At 46.2% G+C, this 22,867-nt stretch overlaps 10 protein-coding genes across 15 annotated transcripts; 4 read left to right on the forward strand and 6 right to left on the reverse strand.

The window, feature by feature from the left end:
- Positions 1-44: 44 nt before the first annotated feature.
- Positions 45-422, forward strand: RB195_026539 (uncharacterized protein; the record flags this gene model as incomplete). Its single annotated transcript, XM_064177019.1, has 1 exon — positions 45-422. The coding sequence occupies one exon, from the start codon at positions 45-47 to the stop codon at positions 420-422; it is 378 nt and encodes a 125-aa protein (XP_064071021.1).
- A 136-nt stretch (positions 423-558) lies between these two features.
- On the forward strand, positions 559-1,365 carry RB195_026540 (uncharacterized protein; the record flags this gene model as incomplete). The annotated part of the gene is made up of 1 exon (XM_064177020.1): positions 559-1,365. The coding sequence occupies one exon, from the start codon at positions 559-561 to the stop codon at positions 1,363-1,365; it is 807 nt and encodes a 268-aa protein (XP_064071022.1).
- A 1,119-nt stretch (positions 1,366-2,484) lies between these two features.
- RB195_026541 (uncharacterized protein) lies at positions 2,485-2,943 on the reverse strand (the record flags this gene model as incomplete). Its single annotated transcript, XM_064177021.1, has 1 exon — positions 2,485-2,943. One exon carries the CDS (start codon positions 2,941-2,943, stop codon positions 2,485-2,487), a length of 459 nt encoding a protein of 152 aa, XP_064071024.1.
- On the reverse strand, positions 2,485-4,109 carry RB195_026542 (uncharacterized protein; the record flags this gene model as incomplete). Of its 3 annotated transcripts, XM_064177024.1 has the most annotated exons (3): positions 2,485-3,082; positions 3,131-3,465; positions 3,768-4,109. In XM_064177024.1, 3 exons carry the CDS (start codon positions 4,107-4,109, stop codon positions 2,485-2,487), a joined length of 1,275 nt encoding a protein of 424 aa, XP_064071023.1. The 3 variants fall into 3 exon arrangements, with proteins under 3 accessions (XP_064071023.1, XP_064071025.1, XP_064071026.1); XM_064177022.1 differs by lacking the exons at positions 2,485-3,082; positions 3,768-4,109 and having other exon boundaries at positions 3,127-3,456; XM_064177023.1 differs by lacking the exons at positions 2,485-3,082; positions 3,131-3,465 and having other exon boundaries at positions 3,687-4,109.
- Positions 4,110-5,045: 936 nt separating this feature from the next.
- On the forward strand, positions 5,046-7,880 carry RB195_026543 (uncharacterized protein; the record flags this gene model as incomplete). The annotated part of the gene is made up of 1 exon (XM_064177025.1): positions 5,046-7,880. One exon carries the CDS (start codon positions 5,046-5,048, stop codon positions 7,878-7,880), a length of 2,835 nt encoding a protein of 944 aa, XP_064071027.1.
- Positions 7,881-8,069: 189 nt separating this feature from the next.
- Positions 8,070-11,064, reverse strand: RB195_026544 (uncharacterized protein; the record flags this gene model as incomplete). Of its 2 annotated transcripts, XM_064177027.1 has the most annotated exons (5): positions 8,070-8,388; positions 8,503-8,677; positions 9,547-9,598; positions 10,383-10,495; positions 10,974-11,064. In XM_064177027.1, the coding sequence occupies 5 exons, from the start codon at positions 11,062-11,064 to the stop codon at positions 8,070-8,072; spliced, it is 750 nt and encodes a 249-aa protein (XP_064071029.1). The 2 variants fall into 2 exon arrangements, with proteins under 2 accessions (XP_064071029.1, XP_064071028.1); XM_064177026.1 differs by lacking the exons at positions 8,503-8,677; positions 9,547-9,598 and having other exon boundaries at positions 8,070-8,465.
- A 286-nt stretch (positions 11,065-11,350) lies between these two features.
- Positions 11,351-11,803, reverse strand: RB195_026545 (uncharacterized protein; the record flags this gene model as incomplete). Its single annotated transcript, XM_064177028.1, has 1 exon — positions 11,351-11,803. The coding sequence occupies one exon, from the start codon at positions 11,801-11,803 to the stop codon at positions 11,351-11,353; it is 453 nt and encodes a 150-aa protein (XP_064071030.1).
- Positions 11,804-12,686: 883 nt separating this feature from the next.
- RB195_026546 (uncharacterized protein) lies at positions 12,687-13,416 on the forward strand (the record flags this gene model as incomplete). Of its 2 annotated transcripts, XM_064177029.1 has the most annotated exons (4): positions 12,687-12,719; positions 12,905-12,985; positions 13,158-13,222; positions 13,287-13,416. In XM_064177029.1, 4 exons carry the CDS (start codon positions 12,687-12,689, stop codon positions 13,414-13,416), a joined length of 309 nt encoding a protein of 102 aa, XP_064071031.1. The 2 variants fall into 2 exon arrangements, with proteins under 2 accessions (XP_064071031.1, XP_064071032.1); XM_064177030.1 differs by lacking the exon at positions 12,687-12,719 and having other exon boundaries at positions 12,896-12,985.
- A 729-nt stretch (positions 13,417-14,145) lies between these two features.
- Positions 14,146-14,877, reverse strand: RB195_026547 (uncharacterized protein; the record flags this gene model as incomplete). Its single annotated transcript, XM_064177031.1, has 1 exon — positions 14,146-14,877. The coding sequence occupies one exon, from the start codon at positions 14,875-14,877 to the stop codon at positions 14,146-14,148; it is 732 nt and encodes a 243-aa protein (XP_064071033.1).
- A 26-nt stretch (positions 14,878-14,903) lies between these two features.
- RB195_026548 (uncharacterized protein) lies at positions 14,904-16,431 on the reverse strand (the record flags this gene model as incomplete). 2 transcript variants are annotated; one of them, XM_064176886.1, is made up of 3 exons in its annotated part: positions 14,904-15,921; positions 16,099-16,182; positions 16,310-16,431. In XM_064176886.1, the coding sequence occupies 3 exons, from the start codon at positions 16,429-16,431 to the stop codon at positions 14,904-14,906; spliced, it is 1,224 nt and encodes a 407-aa protein (XP_064071034.1). The 2 variants fall into 2 exon arrangements, with proteins under 2 accessions (XP_064071034.1, XP_064071035.1); XM_064176887.1 differs by having other exon boundaries at positions 16,310-16,350.
- Between the last annotated feature and the right edge of the window lie 6,436 nt (positions 16,432-22,867).

A 22,867-nucleotide genomic window follows, 5' to 3' on the forward strand; every position in this document is an offset into this window, starting at 1 on the left:
CTCTCCGGAACCCAAAGGGAGCAGCCATTGCATCGAGAAGGGGGATGGAGAAAATCATCTACGACTTCTACTCTGATCTCTTCGACAGCCATGTCCACGTGCCTCCTCACCATCTGAGGGAAGATAAACATGTCATTCCAGAGGTTCTCCCGTCCGAAATACGACATGCTATCATGTCGGTAAGAAATCGTACCGCACACGGTCCCGACAGAATAAGATCAGAACACCTGAAGAACCTTCCGCCAGTACTCAACAACACCCTGGCGAGGCTCTTTACACGTTACCTGTCTGAATGCAAGGTTCCTAAACAGTGGGAGACCAGCGAGACCGTGTTGCTGTATAAAAGGGAGATCCACATGACATTGGCAACTATCGCCCAATCTGCTTACTGTCCGTCATCTACAAGCTCTTTACAAAAGTGATAGGATACTTAATAGGATTGAAAAAGTCTTGGATGAAGGACAGACATGCGAGCAAGCAGGGTTTCGAAAAGGATTCAGCACGATTGACCACATTCACACTGTTTCGAAACTCATCGAGGTATCACGAGAGTACAAGATGCCGCTCTGTCTCACCTTCATCGACTTAAAGAAGGCTTTCGACTCGGTTGAGACGGAAGCGGTCGTGGAAGCCTTGGACAACCAAGGCGTCCCTACTCAGTACATAAAGGTACTTCGAGAGTTGTACACTAACTTCACGACCGGAATTGCGCCATTCTACAACAATATCATCATTGACGTGAAGAGGGGGGTCCGACAGGGTGACACAATCTCACCCAAAATATTCACAGACATCTTCGAGAACGCAATGGGAAAGTTGGAATGGGACGAAATGGGAGTGAAGGTTGATGGTCGGCAGCTACACCATTTGCGCTTTGCTGATGATATCGTACTGATAACACCTAGCATCAGCCAACCGGAACGAATGCTGACCGAATTCGACGAAACATGTGGATGCATCGGTCTTCAGCCGAATCTACAAAAGACGATGTTCATGCGGAATGGATGCGTCTCGGATGCCCCATTCACGCTCAAAGGAACGAACATATCCGAATGCACCAGCTACGTTCATCTGAGTCGGGAATTGAACATGATGAACGACCTGACCCCCGAGCTGGGCAGGAGGAGACGAGCAGCTTGGAGAGCGTATAAGAGCATCGAGGATGTAGTGAAGAAGACCAGGAACACCCGGCTCCCTGCTCACCTCTTCAACACCACCGTACTTCCTGCTTTGATCTATGCTTCGGAAACCTGGGCAATTCGCAAGCAGGAAGAAAACGCGGTGAGCGTCATTGAACGCGCAATTGAGAGAGTGATGCTAGGAGTATCCCGTTTCACGCAAGTGAGGGACGGTATTCGAAGTTAGTGATCGAACATTAGAGACGCCGCCGCGTTTCCCAAGGAAGGTAAAATAAGGTGGGCCGGACACCTGATGCGCTTTAACGACAATCGTTGGACCAGAGCCGTGAGCGACTGGGTTCCCCGCGATATTAAGCGCACTACAGGAAGACCGCCGACTCGATGGTCAGATTTTTTCACGAAGTCCTTCAAAGAAAAATATGATGCTCTTCGTGTCCCACGCGGAAGGAGGAACCACTGGGCTACTCTGGCACGCGACCGGGACAAATGGAAGAATTACTGGCGCCCGCTCGACCAGCTCGAAGATCAACGGGAGTCAAGATGATCAAGGTGATCATCCGTCAGTTCACCATATCCACTTCTGAGGAAAGCTCTTCGTTGTGACACACCATCAGACAAAAGCAGCGTAGCAGTCGTCTAAACAGCTTTCTCCATGCAATCGAGATTCCCCACCACCGTTAACGATGCTGCCCAAGTCTCCGATTCATACATTATGATAGGGCAAATTGCGGTTAGGTATGCTCGCAGCTGGGCAGGTGCAGTGTAACGGTTAGAGGTTCTGCTTCCTGCACAACAAATCGGAGGTTCGAATCCGCCCTAGTGCTCACCAAGTCTTTCACCCCTCTGGAGTCGAGAAATTGGTACCATACTTGTCTGGGAGGATAAAAATACTGACTTGACACATCGGCTAGCCCCCGAAAGTTATTGTTTAGGCCAGTCACACGTTCGCTAACCTCAAATTCTGAATTAAAGTGAATGTGGAGCCGCATTCAAAGCGGACTGATTACTTGTTTACTTAGATACTTAGATGACCTGTCTTCACTGGACGTGCGGGCCCCAGCATCTCTTTCACTCGTTTCGTTCCCATTGTCATCCAAGATGTTCTTAAGCTCTTGAGCCGTATCCAGCTGAGCTATTCAGCTAATCCATCCGGTCTCCCTCGATTGCGTTTAGCATCTCTTGGGATCCACTCTAGCGTTCTTTTAGTCCATCTATCGTCGATTCTTCTCATGATGTGACCGGCCCATCTATGCTTTGCTTTCGATATATTAGGTTGAGGAATAAGTTCTTTCCGTTTTTTCTTTATTGAAAAATCCTGATATTTTACAACAATTATAACAAGCAATTAATCAATTATGTATTCTCCGTCATTGTTTACGACCTGCTCCCACCTCTCGACCAACTTGTTAATACCGTTTTGCCAAAAACCGCCGGGCCTGGACTCGAAGAAGTTGTTGAGCCAATTTTCGAGGTCCTCGTTGTTGTCGAAGGTAACACCTCGCATTTGGTTCGACAGCGAGCGGAAAAGGTGATAATCTGTTGGGGCAAGGTCCGGAGAGTACGGTGGGTGCTGAAGGACTTCCCAATCGAGCTCTTGGAGGGCGGCTTTGACGATGTTTGCTGTATGAGGCCGTGCGTTGTCGTGAAGCAGGATGACTTGGCCTCGTCGATGAGGTCTTTTCAGTTGAATAGCCTCTTTTACTCGATGAAGCTGGGCTATATAGAGATTTTTCTCGACCGTCTTGTTCTTCTCCAGCATTTCCCAATGCACCAGACCCTCCCAATCCCACCAAACGCAGATCATAGTCTTCTTGGGATGAAGGTCTTGCTTCGCTCTTGGTTTTGGCGTGCCTCCTGGAGCCACCCATTCCTTCCTTTGCTTCCTTGTTGCCCGGTGTCGGGCGAGATGTTGGGCTGCGATTTGAAGGCGATTTTCTTTGTTTCTTTCGGTAAGCTCGTGTGGTACCCAAGCTCCGAGTTTTTCGGCTTACGAGTGAAGATGGTTCAAAATTGTCTTTTGGTCGCAGTACATCTTCTCGGCCAATTCCCGACTTGATCGACGGCCGTCTTCCTTCAAAAGCGCTTTGAGACTATCCTCGTCGAAGTCAGAAGGTCGACCAGAGCGGAGAGAGTCGTCCAGGTCGAAATTGCCATTTTTGAATTTGGCAAACCAATTTCGAGCAGTCCTCGCAGTTATAGTATCCTCTCCATACACGGCGCAAATATCCCGAGCAGCTTCGGTGGCTTTTTGACCTCGGCGAAAGGCGAAGTAAAGAAGGTGTCGAAAATGTTGTTTTTTACCGCCTGGAATGTCCATTTCAGAGGCCTGAAATTAAGGCAACATTTAGTTATCGAAAAAATGGTTACAACAGGTTTGTAGAGCAGAAAAACCTCTTTAAAATGGTATATTACGATTGGCCTTACGACAAAAGAATCGCTGTAAACAAACGATCGATTAAAACGGCAAGAACTTATTCCTCAACCTAATATATTCCGCTGGATCGCGAAGACGGGACATTCCTCTTAAATCGGTGCTGCGAAGACCGGCTACTGTTGTGTGTGCCGGTTAAACTTCATAAGGCATCTCTCATCGGCTCTGTGAGTAGTTAGTAGCTTTCTAGACGGGACAGCACTGTCTGCCCACGTCTCAGCTGCGTAACAGAGCGCTGGAAGGACTGTCGAGTCGAACAGATGGGCACGAAGATCTTGGTCCGTCAGTTGGTCCATAGCTTCCCAGACGGCTGCGAATGCTGCCCATGCTGCTCTCATTCTTCTATTCAGTTCTTTCCTCAAGTCGTTTTCCATGGTCATAGAAAGTCCGAGGTATACGTATGACGAAGTTTCCACGATTTGGGAGCCTTCATGTTGTATTCCTCCGTCCTCGCAGTGGGTGTTTTTTATGAACTGTGTCTTCTTTCTGTTTATTCGCAGTCCTATTCTCTTCCCTGCTTCATTCAAGTCGTTGAACATCGTTTCTGCTTCATTGGTACTGTTCGAAAAGAGAACGAAGTCGTCCGCGAAACGAAGGTTCTTCCATCAACATGCATGCTCCTTTATTTCCAGAAAAGTGATTTCATTATCCATTGTAATGCAGCCATGAACAGCTTCGGCGATATAGTATCGCCTTGTCGTGTCCCCTTTACAATGGGTATGGTGAGGGAACGGTGGAAAAGCTGTATCTTCGTGGTGCATCGATCGTAGCAATTGGTTAATGTCCTCTCATACGAAGCATCCACACCTCGATCGACCAGCGCTGACAGTATTGCATTCGTCTCTACGCTGTCGAAGGCTTTCTCTTAGTCGACGAAGGTTAGAACGAGGGGCAGGCGGTATTCCCAGCAAACCTCTATGACCCTCGACGCGGTCTGGATGTGGTCCAAGCAGCTGAATTCCTGACGAAATTCAGCTTGTTCTTGAAGCTGCCACGGATCTCCCTCACTAGAGGGATCACAGCCGGTTAGTCGCGAGGCTACGTGGCGCGTCCCCGGGTGGCGGATAGGGGGCTAATCGCGGACCAAAAGCGACCTTGCGCTTGCCCAGAGACGCAGGTGGATTCAGGGGATGGACTCCCTGTTTCTGCTGAGCCAGGACTGACTCATGACATCCTTGTATCCCGCACGTCGGTCCGGCCAAAAGCCTGCAATCAAGTGACTGGGAGGTGCAAAGGAGGCGGTTTGGAGTCGCCTCCAACAAATAAGCTCCACATGTCCACACCGGGAGAACGAAAGTTCTCCCAGAAACTCATGGGACGAGAGGCTTGCAACCTGCCCATGGGTTTTAAAATTTTAAGCAAAACACAGTAATAGAAAAGAGTCTCCTGATTCCGGAGGAAAGCCTGGTACGGTAGCGCCAGGTAGGACGGGGTTGCAGGAGTCATGTAGGCTACCAAAACGGAAAAGGACTAGGATGGCGATCTGTACTTATAACGCACGTACGCTTGCATCGGAAGCGGCCATCGAAGATCTGATGATGCAAGCCAAGAAGATCAAGTACGACGTCATCGGACTGACCGAGACGAGACGACGTCACCCTCTCAACGCCGTATATGAAACTGGAGAAGAACTGTTCTTAGGAACATGCGACAGTAGAGGTGTTGGTGGAGTTGGCGTCCTCGTCAACACGAGTATGGCAAAGAACATCGACTCTTTTGAACAACTTACGACCCGAATCGGACGTCTGCGGATGAGAAGATGTGGCCCAATACCAGCTTTGACTATCTTCGTCGTTTACGCTCCAACATCAAGCTACGAAGAAGAAGAAGTCGAAGCTTTCTATATGGACCTGGAGAAGTTCTACCAAGAAGATCATGCCTTCTACAAGGTCATAGTTGGCGATTTCAACGCTAAGGTTGGCCCAAGAAGAACGCCGGAGGAACTTCACATCGGGACCCACGGCCTACAATGGAATGACCAGGGAGAGAGGCTCTCCGAGTTCATCATGACGACTAAGACCATCCATGGGAACTCGCAATTTCAGAAGCCCTCTTCTTTACGCTGGACGTGGGAGTCACCCGGTGGAGGGTACCGTAATGAAATAGACCACATCATCGTCAATAAAAGGTTCTGCCTGACGGACGTCGGTGTTGTACCAAAGTTCTACACGGGATCGGACCATCGCCTCCTCCGAGGAAGATTTTCCTTCACAAGGAGAGCAGAGAAAGCCGCCAAGTTCAGAGAGAGAAATCCCAGGACTACCATCAACTGGGATCTCTTCGCTACGCTAGCCGGCTTTTGGGAAGATTCCGCATTGGACAACGAGGAATATGATCGGCTTGTCGAACACCTTCACGACTGCGCGAAGAAGGCTGAGAGTTTTAAAACCACCAAGAGGCGCCTGTCTCTTGAAACTCTTGAGCTGATACGCCAGCGTGGAGCAGCACGAGCCGCAGGGAACCAAGAACTCACGTCCGAGCTCGCAACGCTTTGCCGAGAGGCGATAAAGGAAGACCTTAAAGAGAGAAGAGCAGAAGTGCTGGCTGAAGCTGCAGAGGCGGGGAAAAGCATCCGCTATGCCCGTCGAGACTTCGCCAGTCGCAAGACGAGGATGACTGCTCTCCGGAACCCAAAGGGAACAGCCATTGCATCGAGAAGGGGGATGGAGAAAATCATCTACGACTTCTACTCTGATCTCTTCGACAGCCATGTCCACTTGCCTCCTCACCATCTGAGGGAAGATGGACAAGTCATTCCAGAGGTTCTCCCGTCCGAAATACGACATGCTATCATGTCGGTAAGAAATCGTACGGCACCCGGTCCCGACAGAATAAGACCAGAACACCTGAAGAGCCTTCCGCCAGTACTCATCAACACCCTGGCGAGGCTCTTCACACGTTATCTGTCGGAATGCAAGGTTCCTAAACAGTGGAAGACCAGCAAGACCGTGTTGTTGTATAAAAAGGGAGATCCACATGACATCGGCAACTATCGCCCAATCTGCCTACTGTCCGTCATCTACAAGCTCTTTACAAGAGTAATCCTTAATAGGATTGAAAAAGTCTTGGATGAAGGACAGCCATGCGAGCAAGCAGGGTTTCGAAAAGGATTCAGCACGATTGACCACATTCACACTGTTTCGAAACTCATCGAGGTATCACGAGAGTACAAGATGCCGCTCTGTCCCACCTTCATCGACTTAAAGAAGGCTTTCGACTCGGTTGAGACGGAAGCGGTCGTGGAAGCCTTGGACAACCAAGGCGTCCCTACTCAATATATAAAGGTACTTCGAGAGTTGTACAGTAACTTCACGACCGGAATTTCGCCATTCTACAAGAACATCATCATTGACGTGAAGAGGGGGGTCCGACAGGGTGACACAATTTCACCCAAAATATTCACAGCCACCCTCGAGAACGCAATGCGAAAGTTGGAATGGGACGACATGGGAGTGAAGGTTGATGGTCGGCAGCTACACCATTTGCGCTTTGCTGATGACATCGTACTGGTAACACCTAGCATCAGCCAAGCGGAACGAATGCTGACCGAATTCGACGAAACATGTGGATGCATCGGTCTTCAGCTGAATCTACAAAAGACGATGTTCATGCGGAACGGATGCGTCTCGGATGCCCCATTCACGCTCAAAGGAACGAACATATCCGAGTGCACCAGCTACGTTTATCTGGGTCGGGAACTGAACATGATGAACGACCTGACCCCCGAGCTGGGCAGGAGGAGACGAGCGGCTTGGGGAGCGTACAAGAGCATCGAGGATGTAGTGAAGAAGACCAGGAACACCCGGCTCCGTGCTCACCTCTTCAACACCACCGTACTTCCTGCTTTGATCTATGCTTCGGAAACCTGGGCAATTCGCAAGCAGGAAGAAAACGCGGTGAGCGTCATTGAACGCGCAATTGAGAGAGTGATGCTAGGAGTATCCCGTTTCACGCAAGTGAGGGACGGGATTCGAAGTTCTCTCCTACGTCAGCGATCGAAGATTAGAGACGCCGCCGCGTTTGCGAAGGAAAGTAAAATAAGGTGGGCCGGACACGTGATGCGCTTTAATGACAACCGTTGGACCAGAGCCGTGAGCGACTGGGTTCCCCGCGATATTAAGCGCACTACAGGAAGACCGCCGACCCGATGGTCAGATTTCTTCACGAAGTCCTTGAAAGAAAAATATGATGCTCTTCGTGTCCCACGCGGAAGGAGGAACCACTGGGCTACTCTGGCACGCGACCGGGACAAATGGAAGAATTACTGGCGCCCGCTCGACCAGCTCGAAGATCAACGGGAGTCAAGGTGATCAAGGTGATCTTGAAGCTGAGCTTCATCCAGCGTCCTAGATATGCAAGTGAGGATGATTCTGGTGAATACTTTGTTATAACAAGCTCACCAAGCATATCGAACGGTAGTTCCGAAGGTCCTCTCGGTCACCTTTCTTATGAATAAGAACGGCTCGCGAGGTTTTCCACTGGTCTCGGATCCTTTCTTTCTAAAGGTAGAATGTCACGTGCGCTGCTAAGATTACATGAAGTGGATGACCACCAGCCCGAAGAAAGTCTGCTGATATAAAATCAGGTCCGGGGGCTGTGCCAGGTTTAATGCTCTTGATAGCGACTCGCACTTCCGAAGGGAGAGTCCGTGGTGGAGCTTCACCAGTGGGGATGATCGGGCTTGACACAGGAGTTGATGAACGGAGAAGGTTTGAGTGGAACCTCTCCGTAATAATTTCCATCTCACGACGAGAAAACGTGAGAGTCCCGTCTTCGCTCAGCAAGACTGCTAGCGGAATAATATATTCGCGGAGATCCCTGCGGTACTTCTTTAGATTCCTTGTTCTTTGTGCTGCTTCCAGAATCTTCTTCCGTGTGTATTTCAAAAGATCCTCCTGCAACGCTTATCTGCAGTTAGTGTTTGCTACTAACCGCTCAATGTGCGATGCATTCGGATCAAGCCTCAAAGCTCTTCTTCTTTCCAACAATTCCTTGGTGTTCTTCGAAATTCGATCCAAGATTGTCGTGCGCGGCTTCTTGGCAGCACAGGCCCGTAATCCTGTGAGCAGCATCTCGTAGTCCACGTTCGCGTCCTCCTCGATGTGCTCTGTCACATTAGGACAAGGAGTCCGCAATCATCGCAGACAACTTCTTTTCCCCTTCGTTGCTGATCTTATTTTCCATCGTGTGGCTAATTCGTATTTTCGCGCGAAGGAGACGGTGATCAGAACCATTACAAAAAGTGGTACTACTGAGAAGTCAAAAAGACACCACCTCCGGTTGGTGAGTATGTGGTCTCCGCACGAGTCGCGCCATTGGGCGATTCCTATGTCGATGATGATCTTTCTTCATGAAATAGAGAGTTCCCATGAAAGAGGTGAGCGGCGGAGAACAGCCCGCGAGGCGATTGCCACTTTCATTCCGGTCGCCTAAACTAATCTTCCGATCGTGATCCTCTTCTGTGGCCTTTCCTAATTTTTGTTGAAGCCTCCGACAACAGATTTGTTGAAGGACTCCTCGTTGCGGATTACTTCCTCGTTAAACGCGTCCAATTCGGATTCATGAGCTGCTGATGTAGGTGTGTAGCCGTTGATGATACTGATGGGTTTTTGGCGCAGAGGACGAAGGTGATGAATGGCCAGACAAGGTGACAGGATCTCGTGAGGATCAACAGGATGGATGGGTGCACAACAAAACCAACACCGCCTAAATTTCGCGACGGAATCTTCTCTCCACGAATGACGAGTGTTCCGTCATTTATCTGTCGTACGTCGCTCCTTCCGCACTTGCTTTTCTGCAGAGCAATCACGTGATATTTGATACGCTCTGCGGGAAGAGCTTGCAGGTCAACGTCTGTGGATACTCTCGCGTTGCAAGTACACAGTCTGAGACAGTCTCCATGGTGAGTCGTGCGTGTGTCGCTTTGGTCCAGAATCAATGACATCCTGAGCAACCTAAGATTTGATCGCCTCTCACCGGTCACCATACCGTCCGACGTCTCAGACGCTAGGGCCCAGTGTGCAGGGTACTGAGACAGTGAATATGCTGTCGTGGCAAAAAGACTTCCCCAAACTAAGCAGCCCTTCCCCGGCGAGCTTAGCTTTCACCACATAGGCCCAACCTATATGGATCAGTGAGCCACCTGCGACATTTTTCCAGGACGGTGGTGAATCTTAGCAGTGTTTACTTTTAGCTAGGCTTCCGATTCCGAAAAGTTGGAATGTCGGATGCGTCGAACTCCTTGGGAGACCCTGCCGGATTAGGAATCTCCGCTGTGCATAGCAGTTTGACGCCGAGGTTCACCTCCACGTCACAATGAGACGGTAAACTGTTGTGGAGGGGCGGGATGATTAACGCCAGAAAATTTATCTCTATCTTTATTCTCATAGCTTGACTTCATTGGCGACGAGGATCGACCACAGGCACTTGATCTATGAGTTCAATGCCGAACTAGCTTTAGCGCAGCTTTGCTGAATATCTTTCTTGTAGCTGCCATCGTGTTTCAGCGTCCCAAATAACAGATCTCGTCTACGAGTTCTTAAGACCGTCCGTCCACCCTGATTCTTGTTGAGGGTCTCGAGAAGACCCATATTTGCTTGCACTTATCGGGTAGGAGTCGCAGTTCGTGGCCCGCAGGTAATTTCGATACAAGGTCAACAACATGTTGTAACTTTGCTCCACCAAAAGCGAATATTACTATATCGCCGGCCTACTTTAGGATGACGAAGAGACTCCCAAATAGTGCAGGAACTACATCATCGGGGAGTTGTTCGCATGATGTCATCGACGCCAAAGATGAAAAAGAAACGTACCGCGGCAGCCCATTGTCTTACTTTATTTTCCACTTCAAGCGGTGGAGTAAATCCAGCTCGAATAGCACCTGATGTTCTTCTCTTCATGTCCTCTATAAGGCGGATGCATTTTCCTGAAAAGACATTGGCGCGGAGTGCATTCAAGAGGCGGTCTATGTGAGGAGAATCGAGAGCGGCTTCGAAGGTCAGGAAGATGCATCGCATAGGTTTCGAATGCCACTGCCACATTTCGATCACCTTTCTAACAGTGAAAGCCTAGTCAGAGTTAGCAGATCAACCAGTGCAAAAACTTGTTTATGGCAGGTACTTTCTTAATGGAGTTTGATAAGCCGATGCAGGATGACCAACTCCAAAACCTTGTAAGCCAGTGATATTCTAGGTAATTCTTGTGTTTGGCGACGGAGAATTTCTTGTGGAGGGGAACTGTGATAGCGTGGGTTCACTAGGTACTCTTTCGTCAATTCATCTTGAACGAACGATCTTCATCAGCTCTGGAATCACAGAAGGTGGAATAGATTTCAGCATTTCTGCGCTAATTCCATCGTCTCCGTCAAATTTTCCGTCCTTTATTTTTCAGATACAGGTCAGAACCTTTAGCTAAGTGGTCCGGTGGTTGTCCGTTGATTTCGATGAATGCTGGTCGTGGGATGTGTTCAGAGATAGACGGTGGAAGCCGGTTCATCAAGGTGTTGAAATGTTCTCTTCAGATGTACGGTTCCTTCTCCTGGTTGACGTAGATCTTTTCTCCGCAGATGCAGAAAACTTCATCCTGGTTTCCAAAACCGGAGCATTTTCTTTGCATCCTCCTGAATACCTTTAGGGAATGATCAACGACATTCACTCTCTTCTTGGTCCGTAATACAATTCTGATTGTCACTGGTTGGCGAGACTTCTTTCAACATTCATTCATCTTCCTTTAGTCTTGCCGAGATGAACTTCGGTTGAACTGCATTACTTCTCTTCTGGAGCTATAACTTCGAGCTGAGAAGGATTGGACGGTGGTCAGAATTGAATGCGATGTCCCAGAGAGCTCCAATTTTTGGATGCCTGACAAAGGGATGTCCTTTGTTAGAACCTAGTCGCAGCTGAAGCTTAAAAGTCGACATGTTCCACTTCCGCTGCTCTTCTGGCGTTAGCGTGGTTGTATCTGCCACGTAAACGGATAGCGTCGATGATTCATCTCGAACGTTATTATAATGATGAAGTTCGTCTGCGTGGAAAGAGCTACCAGACGGCTTCCACTTACAACTCGTTGTTCGCTTCGTGAGATAGTACCATATTCCTAGCACATCGGATTGTTCTTCAACACTTGTATTCGCATCATTTCCGACAATTACCGTCTGCTGCCTTGATATCTTAGACATAAACGTAATGTGATCATCATAAAATGCGTCCTTGTTAAGAACCTCAGCAGTTTTCATGAGGGCGTGAGCACTCACTATCCAGCATTTGAGTTTTCTGCAACCCCCAATCGTACATCATGACAACGTTGATCCAAACTCATCCACCACGTTGTTGTAGTTTCTCCTCATAACTATTGCCCAGCCTGTTGCAAAAAGAAAGTTTTCGTCAGCACCACCCCAGTAGATGTTTCATGCAAATGCAAGAGACATTGCAGCTTGTTAGAGTTTATTCGACAGTAACCGGCAGTTCTACGCTACGAGACGGATGTTTGCTGCCAGAGATATCATTTTCTGCTCAGGGGTTTGACCTACCAGGGTATGGGATCTAGCACGGCGCTGGACCTGCAGTATGTGGAAAGGTGGGCCCAAATAACGGTGTGCGTTACACAGTTCGTACGGTCCCAAAGCGTAGTCTCAAATACCTGATTGCGATTAGTGAAGATAGGGCCAATTGCATGTAACGATCAGTCTTGTCTAAACAGAGTTTCTAACAATTCTTAATTGTACGGTCTGATGTTGCTCTTGAATCTGAAGTTGGTAGTATAAAAATGAGTCACAAAAAAGAGTAAGCTAGTAAAAATATATTGAAAATGAACTTAAAACATATGTCGCTAGAAAATGCCGTTTGCGGTCAGAAGAATCAAGAGGAGAGAATAAGAGTCAGCCTTTGCTTCGATTACATTCGTATTCGAAAATGTTTGTTTGTAGCTGTTAATGAACAATAATCGAGTGATCTCCGAAAGGACACCAGCTGTGTTCTGGGAATGAATATTTCAACTTGACTCTACTGCTGTTTCCGGCCGCGTTCTGGAATCTTTTCCTTGGTGTTTATGTAAAGCTTCTTCTGTAGATTTCACTATTATGATCAATGGATACTGCACCGAAGCTGCACACTTGATTCATGGAGCAATATCTCATGACCTCCACTGTAGAAGTTCGTGGTCCAGCGCTCGCAGATGGGACCTCCATCGGATAACTAAAGGGGTGAAATCACGCAAACATCTATCCTCAATTAATTAGCATTACAAGGAGACTGAGATCAAGAATTCTGACTATTCAATTCTGGTTTTCCTCGTAATTTTATTAGAGAACAGCTACTTTTACTGGAAAATGGTTCAGACGTTGTCACCCAAGCTTACTACTGAAAGTGAGAGAGGAGATTCCACTGTAAAGAAGACTGTGCCTCCTACCGGAACCAAGGTATATCTGTTTCAAGTGGGACTGTGTCATATGAAATTGAAATTGAAATTGAATTAGAATCTCTTCAAGTGGAGTGCCGTTTTCATCTTTCCAATTCGTTACCTCTTCATATTCTGCCTGGAGTAACAAATTCCAATAACGTAGAGACATATCAATAAAGTGATGCTTTCAGAACCCTGCAGAAATCAAAGATGATGGAAATAAGGAGAAAACGACCGAAAATGTTGAAGGCGATATGTAGGAACATTTTGCTTCATACGTCTTTTTCCGATGAACCTGTTCAATCAAAAACTGTTTGCAGAGCAAATCTCGCCTTATATCTGCTTTTCGGTCTCCTGTTACTTCTACTCATTTGTGCAAATATTGTGTTTTTCACACTGTGCCTTCTTTACAAGCGTAAAAAAGAAGATGAAGAATCGAAACGACTCTAAATCAGACATTCTTAGAAAGATGAGTTGTCTGATGAACATCACCGTTTACACGATGTTCTTCCCTTAAACGTACTTTTGTTTCATTAACTGTAGAATAGAGCTGGGTTCAGTTCGTATTTCAATTGACAGTAGGTGCAGATCATTATCGTACTTTTTCTTATTATCTTTCGCGAAATATTTCATCTCGCTTTGAATGACAAATTCCCCATTTTGACTTCATTTTGAACTTTAGTCCACATCGAAACATTTGCAATGTAGTTGGTACTACCATACTTTAGTCTAGCTTATGCTCGTTGATGTGGTTTTGATCTGTTTCATAAAACATATTTCTTCTCCATTTGTACGGCAACAGTAGCAGAAATTTGCAATCCGTTTCTGCTGCTCACGATCAAACACAGAACAAAGCGAAACATTCCTCGCTAATCATAACATAGTGACGCTACGCGTTCAAAGAAGCGGTTTAGTTGCACTGTTTGGTCATGATTATTTCTAACTACGTCCTTTCAGTTATATTACAACCAGTCTGAGCGCTAAAGCCGTGTTCGCTCCGCTCGCTATCACTGATTAGTAAAAATAAATCAATAATAGTGACATTTTCTGTGAAATTCGGATTGTGTTTCTTTAACAACGTTTTCTTCTTTTTCTTAAAGGAAGAATAGGCTAGGGGTTCCATAGCTTTCTTTGTAAACGATGGAAACGCGTCAGTTCCATTTCTTCTTCTTCTTCTTCCTAGCGTTTGTCCCGCGTTGTTGCAGGGTCCGCCTTTCTGCTTCTTGTCTCCCATTTGGTTCTATCCATTGCATCAGCCGTACATAAATGCGCATCTATCATATCCAGCTTCACACGATCTAACCAGCGAATCTTTGGCCTCCCACGCGGCCTCACCCCTAAAACGTCGAGCTTCAGTGGGGTTTTGGCAACAGAATCTTCCTCTCGCCGCAAGACGTGACCGAAACATCTCAATCGAGCCTCCTTCATCTTCTCAGTTATCGGGACGACGCCGAAGATGGAGCGCACAATGTCGTTGGATACTTTCTCTTTTAGCGTTACACCTATCGTCCACCTTAACATCCGCATCTCCATAGCGTGCAACACTCTTTCCAAGGCTTTCGTCGTCGGCCAGCACTCACATCCGTAAAGGGCAACAGGACGCACAACCGTCCTGTAGATCTTCGAGTTCAGTTGAACAGGGACTTTCTTGTCGCACAGTACGCATGTTGCTACTTTCCATTTCATCCATGCATTAACACGTGCTCGACCTTCTTGATCAATGTCGCCAGTGGAAGTCACTTTGGATCCATGGTGCTTGAAACAGTCCACTTTGTTCAATTCGGTGCCATCGACACGAATTGAACCATCCTCTATCATTGGTCCGCACTCCATGTACTCAGTTTTTGATGTGTTGAGGCGCAATCCATATTGCCGCAGCCGATCCTTCCAAGACTTGTTTCTGAAGATCATCTCGAGACTCCGACTCGAGCATGACATCATCGGCAAAGAGTAGGGACCATGGATGCTGCTTCTGGATTTCCTTCGTTATCTTTTCTCGAGATCGAGAAAAGCAAGATGCACACTGCGGTTCTTCTCTCGATGTTTCTCCAGAAGGATACGGACAGCATGGATAGCTCTATAGTGCTGCAGTCCTTCACAAAACCGCACTGGTTGAGTGAAACGCTGATAATTTTCCTCAGACGAACCTCCAGGACACCCTCAAAAACCTTCATCGTATGGCACAGCAGTCGTATAGGCCTGTACGAAGTGCAGTCAGCAATGTCTCCTTTCCCTTTCCAGACAGGCACGGTCACGGAAGTATGCCAAACGTCTGGAGTCCGTCCTTCTGCAACGATTTTGTTAAATAGAGTTGCAAGCCACACGGACCCTCGATCTCCTAGCAATTTCCAGACATCAGCAGGTATGTCATCAGGACCGGTTGCCTTGTTCGACTTCCATTTTGCGAGGGCAGCACTGACTTCGACGGCAGTAATTGGTAGAACAGGACCCTCGAAGCTGGGAACAGTAGGGATAGGAGGATGCCAGAACTCTTCGTTACACAAGTGGTTGTAGTACTCTCGCCACCTCTCCAGGATCTGACTAGGGCGGCGCAGAAGGACTCCATCAGCTCCCTTAACGATATCGGTGTGTTCCATATCCAACGTTGAGCGATGGGCAGCGACATGGTTTGTAGGGATGACATTTGAATCCTGCAAAAGTCGGCGATCTCGTCGGCGTAACATCCAGAAATCTATTTGTGTTTCACGACCGCCGCTGGTGTACGTGATCAAATGCGATTTTCTTTTCCGATACTGCGTGTTAGCAATGATCAAGTCACTCGCAACAGCATATTCCAGGATTCGCAACCCGTCGTCGTTGCGAGCTCCAAAACCGTATCCACCATGACAACTCTCGAACCAGTCTTTCCGAGAACCGACATGTCCGTTGAAGTCTCCTCCGATTAGGAGTACTTCTTCGTCTTCCAGGGATTGGACGTACTGCTCCAGATCTTCCCTAAAGCACCCTTCTCTTCTTCACTACAGTCCATCTGTGGCGCATAAGCAGAGACGACTGGCAATTCCACTTCTCCTGCATCTACTTTTACAGCCATCAAACATCATCAAGTGGATCCGATAGTCGATCCATCGGTGTGACGCTATTTCTAAACGACTCGTTCAATATGATACCAACAACATTGCGATTTGATGTGCCGTGGTAGATGAGCTTGTAGCCATCGCCTCATTCCCTTGAATTGGAGCCTTTTCAGCGAGTCTCCTGTACACAACATATGTCAACACGGCGTTTTCTGAGACTGTCTGCCAGTTCACGACTTCTTCCAGTAAACGTCCCAATGTTAAGTGTTACCAAGCGCACTGAATGTTGCTGGCGATGGCGGACTAACTTCTTTGGCCGGCTCCGTCCTCTAGCCGGTAGCCCTCGCATATTTGCCACATCGCCCGGGCGAGGACAATGCGCGTCGCTTCTGGGGTACGCCCTAGCTTCTGAAGAACACATAGTAGACATTTGCAGTATGACGCGACGGGGGTGTTGTCCTCGGTCGGCTTGTCGCACTAGTTAGCTAGCAGCCTGTCACCGAAATCGTCGTACTACCCCTCACTTAGCTAACCTGTAGCCGTGGCCTAAGGACCGGGCTACTAGCCGGACACCTTTGTGGCATGGTTGAACCTGCCGAGACGAAGTCTCGCCACCATAGCTGCCCGGCGGCCAGGGCCACCGCTGCGCCGCTTTGAGGCGTGAGGTAGGATTTGCAGCAGAAACGCGTCAGTTTCACATTTGGAGAATATTCAAACATCACCTTTAAGCACTCCACCGATACCAATGTAATATGGACACGACTTAGAATCATTGCTCAAAGTATAGGTTTCCCTCTTGTTTCTCCCAACAGTTATCACAGAATGATGTTTTACTGATAAAGATTTCACTGACTTTTACTTTTACTTTTACTTTTACTAAAGATACCGTGTTACATCAGATCATTTAAACAGTTGGCTATATATAAGCAGCAGTTAGCACTCGTGCTTCCACTTTCTGAAGGACGGAGAAGTCGTAGAAGTGAACAACAACGCGGAAAGTGGATACGACTATGAAGCATTCGGAACGTTCCATTTACATTTTGCGACATGCACACGAATTTACTGCGCGATACTTCCACACCACGACACAGGAATTCAACGTGGTGGGACCCGTCGCAACCCATATTCTAGCTACCTGGCGCCGGCGCACCAACCCGACACCGCTGAATCCGTCGAAATCCATTTTATAGCTTTCTGGCGTTGAGGCAAGAACTCGACGCAGGTGGACCCGAAAAGCAGTAACCCGTCGTACCCCAAGATATCTATTAAATGGGGTGCGACAAGTCCACCGGCGTCGAGTCATAAAGTTGAAAAGCAACGCGCTCAGTTTCCACGGCTATGAAACGGCTGCAACCTTTACCTTTTGCGACATGCACACAAAGTTATTGCGCACTGTTTTGACGTCGTGGGACCCGTATCACACCATTTTGTAGCCAACTGGCGCCGGCGCACTAATCCGATGCCAGTGGATCCGTCGCCTAAATAAGTCCGTTATTATATATCATGATCATGATCATGATAGGGTGGGATAACTGGAAGGATACAGTCGGGGTGGGTGAAGTACACTTGCCATGAGCTCCGTGGTTGCACGATCGACGGTTCGAAACCGCTATTGGGAACTATGCCCTACATCCCTCTGGGATCCATAAATTGGTGCCGGACTTGTCTCGGAGGATAAAAACACTTTTAATAGGAAACATCATGATATATAATAACGAGTTTAGTCCTTGTGTGTGTGTGTGTGTGTGTGTGTGTGTGTGTGTGTGTGTGTGTGTGTGTGTGTGTGTGTGTGTGTGTGTGTGTGTGTGTGTGTGTTTTTGTCTGTAACTGGATAAAGTTTCTGGCGTTAATCAATCCACTTGGGATGCGCCCCCACGTTCACTTCAATTCAGAATCGTTTGAGGTTTACGAACGTGTATCTGGCCTATACAATGACTTGCGGTGGCTAGCCGATGTGCCAAGTCAGTGTTTTTATCCTCCCAGACAAGTCTGGTACCAATTTATCGACCCCGGAGGGATGAAAGGCTTGGTGAGCACTAGGGCTGATTCGAACCTCCGATCGATCGTGCAGGAAGCGGAACCTCTAACCTCTACACTACACCCGCCCTGTTTTTGTCTGTGTGTCACGAAATTCGAAAAATGAGTTGCGACGGGTCCCGCGGCGTCGGATTGGTGCGCCGGCACCAGATACCTGTAGAAGGGGGTGCGACGGGTCCACGGACGTCAGATTCCTATAGAAGGGGGTGCGACGGGTCCACCGGCGCCAGATTCCTATAGAAGAGGGTGCGACGGGTCCACCGGCACCAGATACCTATAGGAGGGGGTGCGACGGGTCCACCGGCGTCGGATTGGTGCGCCGGCGCCAGATAGGTATAACGTGGGGTGAGACGGCTCCCGCGGAATCGAAATGGTGCGCAATAACTTCGCGTGCATGTCGCAAAAGATAAATGGTTAAAGCCGTTTCATAGCCGTGGTCATTGCGCGCGTTGCTTTTCACCTTCATGACTCCTCCGCGTATCTATCTCTTTCTTCGTTCGTCTCAAGTTGGTAGCATGCCGTTCTCAGAAAGTGAAAACGCGCATGAAAACGGCTGCTTAAATAGTAGCAGGATGTTTATGTGATCTGAGGTGGAACGTTATCTTTGTTAGTATTAAGATGTCTTTCACGTCATTTTATGTCAAAACATCATTCTGTGATAACTATTGAGGGAAATCAGGAGGAATATCCATACTTCGAGTAATGCTTTCAAATTGCATCTATATTATTCTGGCATCAAAGGAGTGTTTGTAGCTGATGGTAGAATATTCTCCAAATGTAGAATTGACGCATTTGGTAGGAAAACTCCGTAATCTTTAATCCGTAATTTATAATATAAAGAAGAGAAGGAAAGTGTTGTTATAAAAACGCAAATCTGATTTTACAGAAAACACCACTACTATCAACTTTCATTGATCAGTGAACCGGAGCGAAGCTAAAACCAGCGGAGGGAAGCTAAAACCATCATATTATATACCAGTCTGAATGTCCGGCTAAAGCCGGACATTCAGACTGGTATATAATATGATGGAACAGTGCCCAGAAATTATGTTATAGCCGTTCTTTCTCACTTACAGTAACGTGGGTCCATACAATTCCAGACTAAACGTATTAAAGTTTTTTGCATTTTCTTGCGCAGCCACTTTTATCGTGGCTGCAGTCCTCAGGAAAGTAAAAGTGATTTTATCACAAACCTTGAAGACAGCGACTTCAACGTGGTGCGGAACCTCAGCAAAACTTTTGAGATCGGATTAATACGGAGACCAGCGATGTTCCACTCATCTTTCCCTAATTGTGTTAAAAAAAATCCTACGAAATCAGTTGCACCCTTGCGCGCACTCCGTTTCTACTAGCGAGAAGATTAGTTATGTATCCTTGCCTGCCTATCCATATGAAATCAATAAATAGGAAGCTGAGGGGACTGTAGCTTGTAAAAAGGTGCGCGTTCCTGCGTACTTCGCAGGAACTAAAGCGGTTCCCATGTCGTCTTTTACAACGATTAGGAAAGGATGGGCCAAACCATGTACAAGCCGAAATTCTGCGTTTTCCTTGCGGTTTTTGTGCCACGCAATCTCGTGGTATGTTGCCTTTAAGTTACTTTGTCATCAATTTTCTTTGAAATACCGACTCTTTCCTGCATTAGCTTAGTGAGCAAATTATAAAGTTCCGCCAGAAACTCCGAGACCGAGCAAAATCACATCGTGATTGCAGTACTTTGTCAAGAAGAATCGCGACAATGTAGTTTTTTTTAAATGTAGAATTGTTGTATTGCACTTCGGGTGCTTCGCGGTTCTCAGAGATGCAGTAAAGTCCATTCAAAGGACCTGATTTGGATGTGCATTTGATGTGAGCGATTGTGTTCGAATCTACGCAGTTTTCAGCTGGTCGTAAAAAATTTATCATTTAGTCAGTGAATAGTTTAAAGCTCAGGTTCGGATTTTAGCGAGGGTATCACCAAGCAGACAATTGCTGGAGGTCAGTTTTGGCAAAATTCGCACAAGGTTTGCGGATTCTTGAAAAGACAGTAGAAAGCTGTGGTATATCCATTACCTCGACACATGCGAATTTGAGATCTGGAATTTTGACCTCACTTTCTGTCCATTTCTACTTTAACTACAGATATTTAATCAGTAACGATTTGATTAATTAGTAAATGAATGAAGGCGAGTATACGCTGCAAAAGATCCCAAACACAACCTTTGCGACCCCTTTGGTATCAGAATTAGTAGAACCAAAAGTAAAGAAATCAATCCGGAAATGAATTGTTTTAGAATTTATAAGCGTTGTCTCAGTAAAACTGAAGGGGTCTAATTCAAATCAAATAGTTTTTAATAAGCAATAACTACTTCACAATTAGCTGAATGCGAAGATTAGATACTGATTAGATACCTAATGACTGTTATTAAATAAAAGGATATCGCTACAGTAATCATTGACAGGACGAAGCACATAATACGCTGCCTCCTTTGGTTTAATGGCGTCAGATTTTAGCAAGAAACCGAGGAATGGAGGTTCGCTGATCAATCGTTCTTTTCGTAATTCACATTACGGTGTCAGAGCTCTACAAGCATTCAATGCAACGCCATTGTTCCTCCTCATTTTCCCTTATGAGTTAAAGAATGACAGTACGCTTTGTTAGTTGACATTTTTATTGAAATGTTTCTGAAGCACGATGTTTCGTTGTCCTCTTTTTGAAGTACCATTTCTCCACGAATCCCCCGTTCAATCTCGTTGAAGTCATGAAAGGCATAGTCGGGTGAAAGTGACCAGAAACTTACGCAAACGGCTGTGCTCGAAGCAGAGCGGTATATTGGCGGTTGTAGCCCTTACTAGCAACATTTATCGCTGTAGTCTTAGTGAAGCTAACGGTGACATTCTACACATTATTCCGCTTACAGAGCAGAAATATAGTCGAATCAAAACGAAGGTGTGTTTGATTCTATTCCGTAGTTACTTCAAATGCTGATTTTCTGGAAAAACCACATTCTGGGACAAATCGAAAGCTCACAAACGAATGCTTACGTGGAATGTCAAATGAAAAGCAGTTACAAATGGTAATGACGCAAAATGCAACAGTAATTGCAAAATACTACTAGATATTTAAAAGGTCCAAACCTTCTCACAGTGAAAAACCGCTCCGTTACTCTAAAGGAATTTGAAATAATTTTGTGTGCAGTTTCTAGCTTGATAGTTTAAACGTAAGTTTTAGGCCAACAATCTCAAACCTGAGAAATGGGATTCCCTTAATTCTATGATCTGAGACATAGGCATAGACAATGGCCTAAAACTCACGTTTAAACCATCAAGCTAGAAACTGTACACAGAATAATTTCAAATTTTTTTAGATTCCTCTCATTTTCTGTCCCGTTAGTCTCCTTTTTTCCTTGAGATCCGAGAACGCTTCTTTCACTCACATTAGTCTTATGTGCTTCTGGTCCATAGATGGAGAGTATAGCACATTTGTTTATGGCTGAGGACAGGACGAAAGTGAATCGAAAGAAATGAATGTAAAAAAATAATGGAAGGAGTTGTTCGCTATATATAATAACATCAGCATCTCTCAGTAAAAATGAGGTTTTCATGATAAAAGCCTAGATTGTCAGTCTAGAATAACGGTAGAAATTTTCCGTAGACACATGTATTAATTATATGTATTGTATGCATACAGCAGTTCAAAAAATATTTCCCTCAAAAATCCGCAGCGGGACCAAGAGAAGGGAAGTAACTTCCAGAGCATCAAGTAAGCACGAAATTATAAGTGGATTCTTTTTTCTCACCTTGAACGCTTAGCTTAAAAACTCTAAATTTTACTTTTTTTTTGAATTTTCGAGAGTAGTTCTTTTTATCTATGTTGAAATATGGTTCCTTAAATTTTTGAAGGAGAGGGTGTTAGTTGAAAATGCTTAATAATAACAACGGTATGTATGTTAGCAAAATGGTGTAAAAGATAAGAAATCTAGGCTTTTTTCCTGAATAGCTTCTTCGTGCTATTCTCTCAGACTAAGAAAGAGCTCATAGTTTCTCATGCAATGCTCTGATTAGTTATTAGTGCAGAATATTTACATTCTATTGTGTTATTCATGCTTTGCACTCGCAAGCTTGACATATCGAAGTTCTTCCGACCCTACGTAGGCTTCGTCTTCATTCATTGTGCAAAGAAGCTCGTAATCCTAACAACGCTTCAAAAATGTTCCTTTTTCATTTTTCTTTCATTCTATTTCTGAGGTTATTTTTTATTCTCTTCATCTTTATTCATAAAAACCGTAGTTCCTCGTGGATTGGATTCGTGGTATGTTTATCAACAATAAATCAACCAAATCGACTTGAAAGAACTTGCCAACAATGCGGTTCCAGTAAAGCGTCCTACTAAAAAATCTGTTACTTTAACAATGTTACTGTGGATTTGATGAAAATTCATTAAGACCATTGCACCACAAAATCGTCGATGTTGAGATCCCTTCACAAATAGACAATTTGGATGTGTTGTTCGTGGGTACAACCGTGATAAATTCTAATCCTCTTTGTAAATCAGAAAAAGCCGTGTGAAAAATTATTGTGTGATCCCGTGTGGAAAGGTGCTCAACTATTTGCGGACAATCGAAAACGCATCTGGGCTTGTGCGGGGTAAAAGAGGTTTTGCTGCTTCCTTGGGCTATACTATCTGGAATGAGTCTAAAAGATTGCCTGCGTTCTGCCGCCTAAAAAGTTGCATCGTTGCTAGAGGGGAGCAGACAAGGTTGCTTCACATTCCAATTTCTGGATTACAGAGAGGTATTGAGCGCGTTGTTTGTGTTGAGATTCCGACATGGTCAATTTTGTGATAAGGTTAG

Source organism: Necator americanus (genome assembly GCF_031761385.1).
Source record: "Necator americanus strain Aroian chromosome Unknown Necator_2022.05.29.01.07, whole genome shotgun sequence".
Classification (NCBI taxonomy): domain Eukaryota; kingdom Metazoa; phylum Nematoda; class Chromadorea; order Rhabditida; family Ancylostomatidae; genus Necator; species Necator americanus.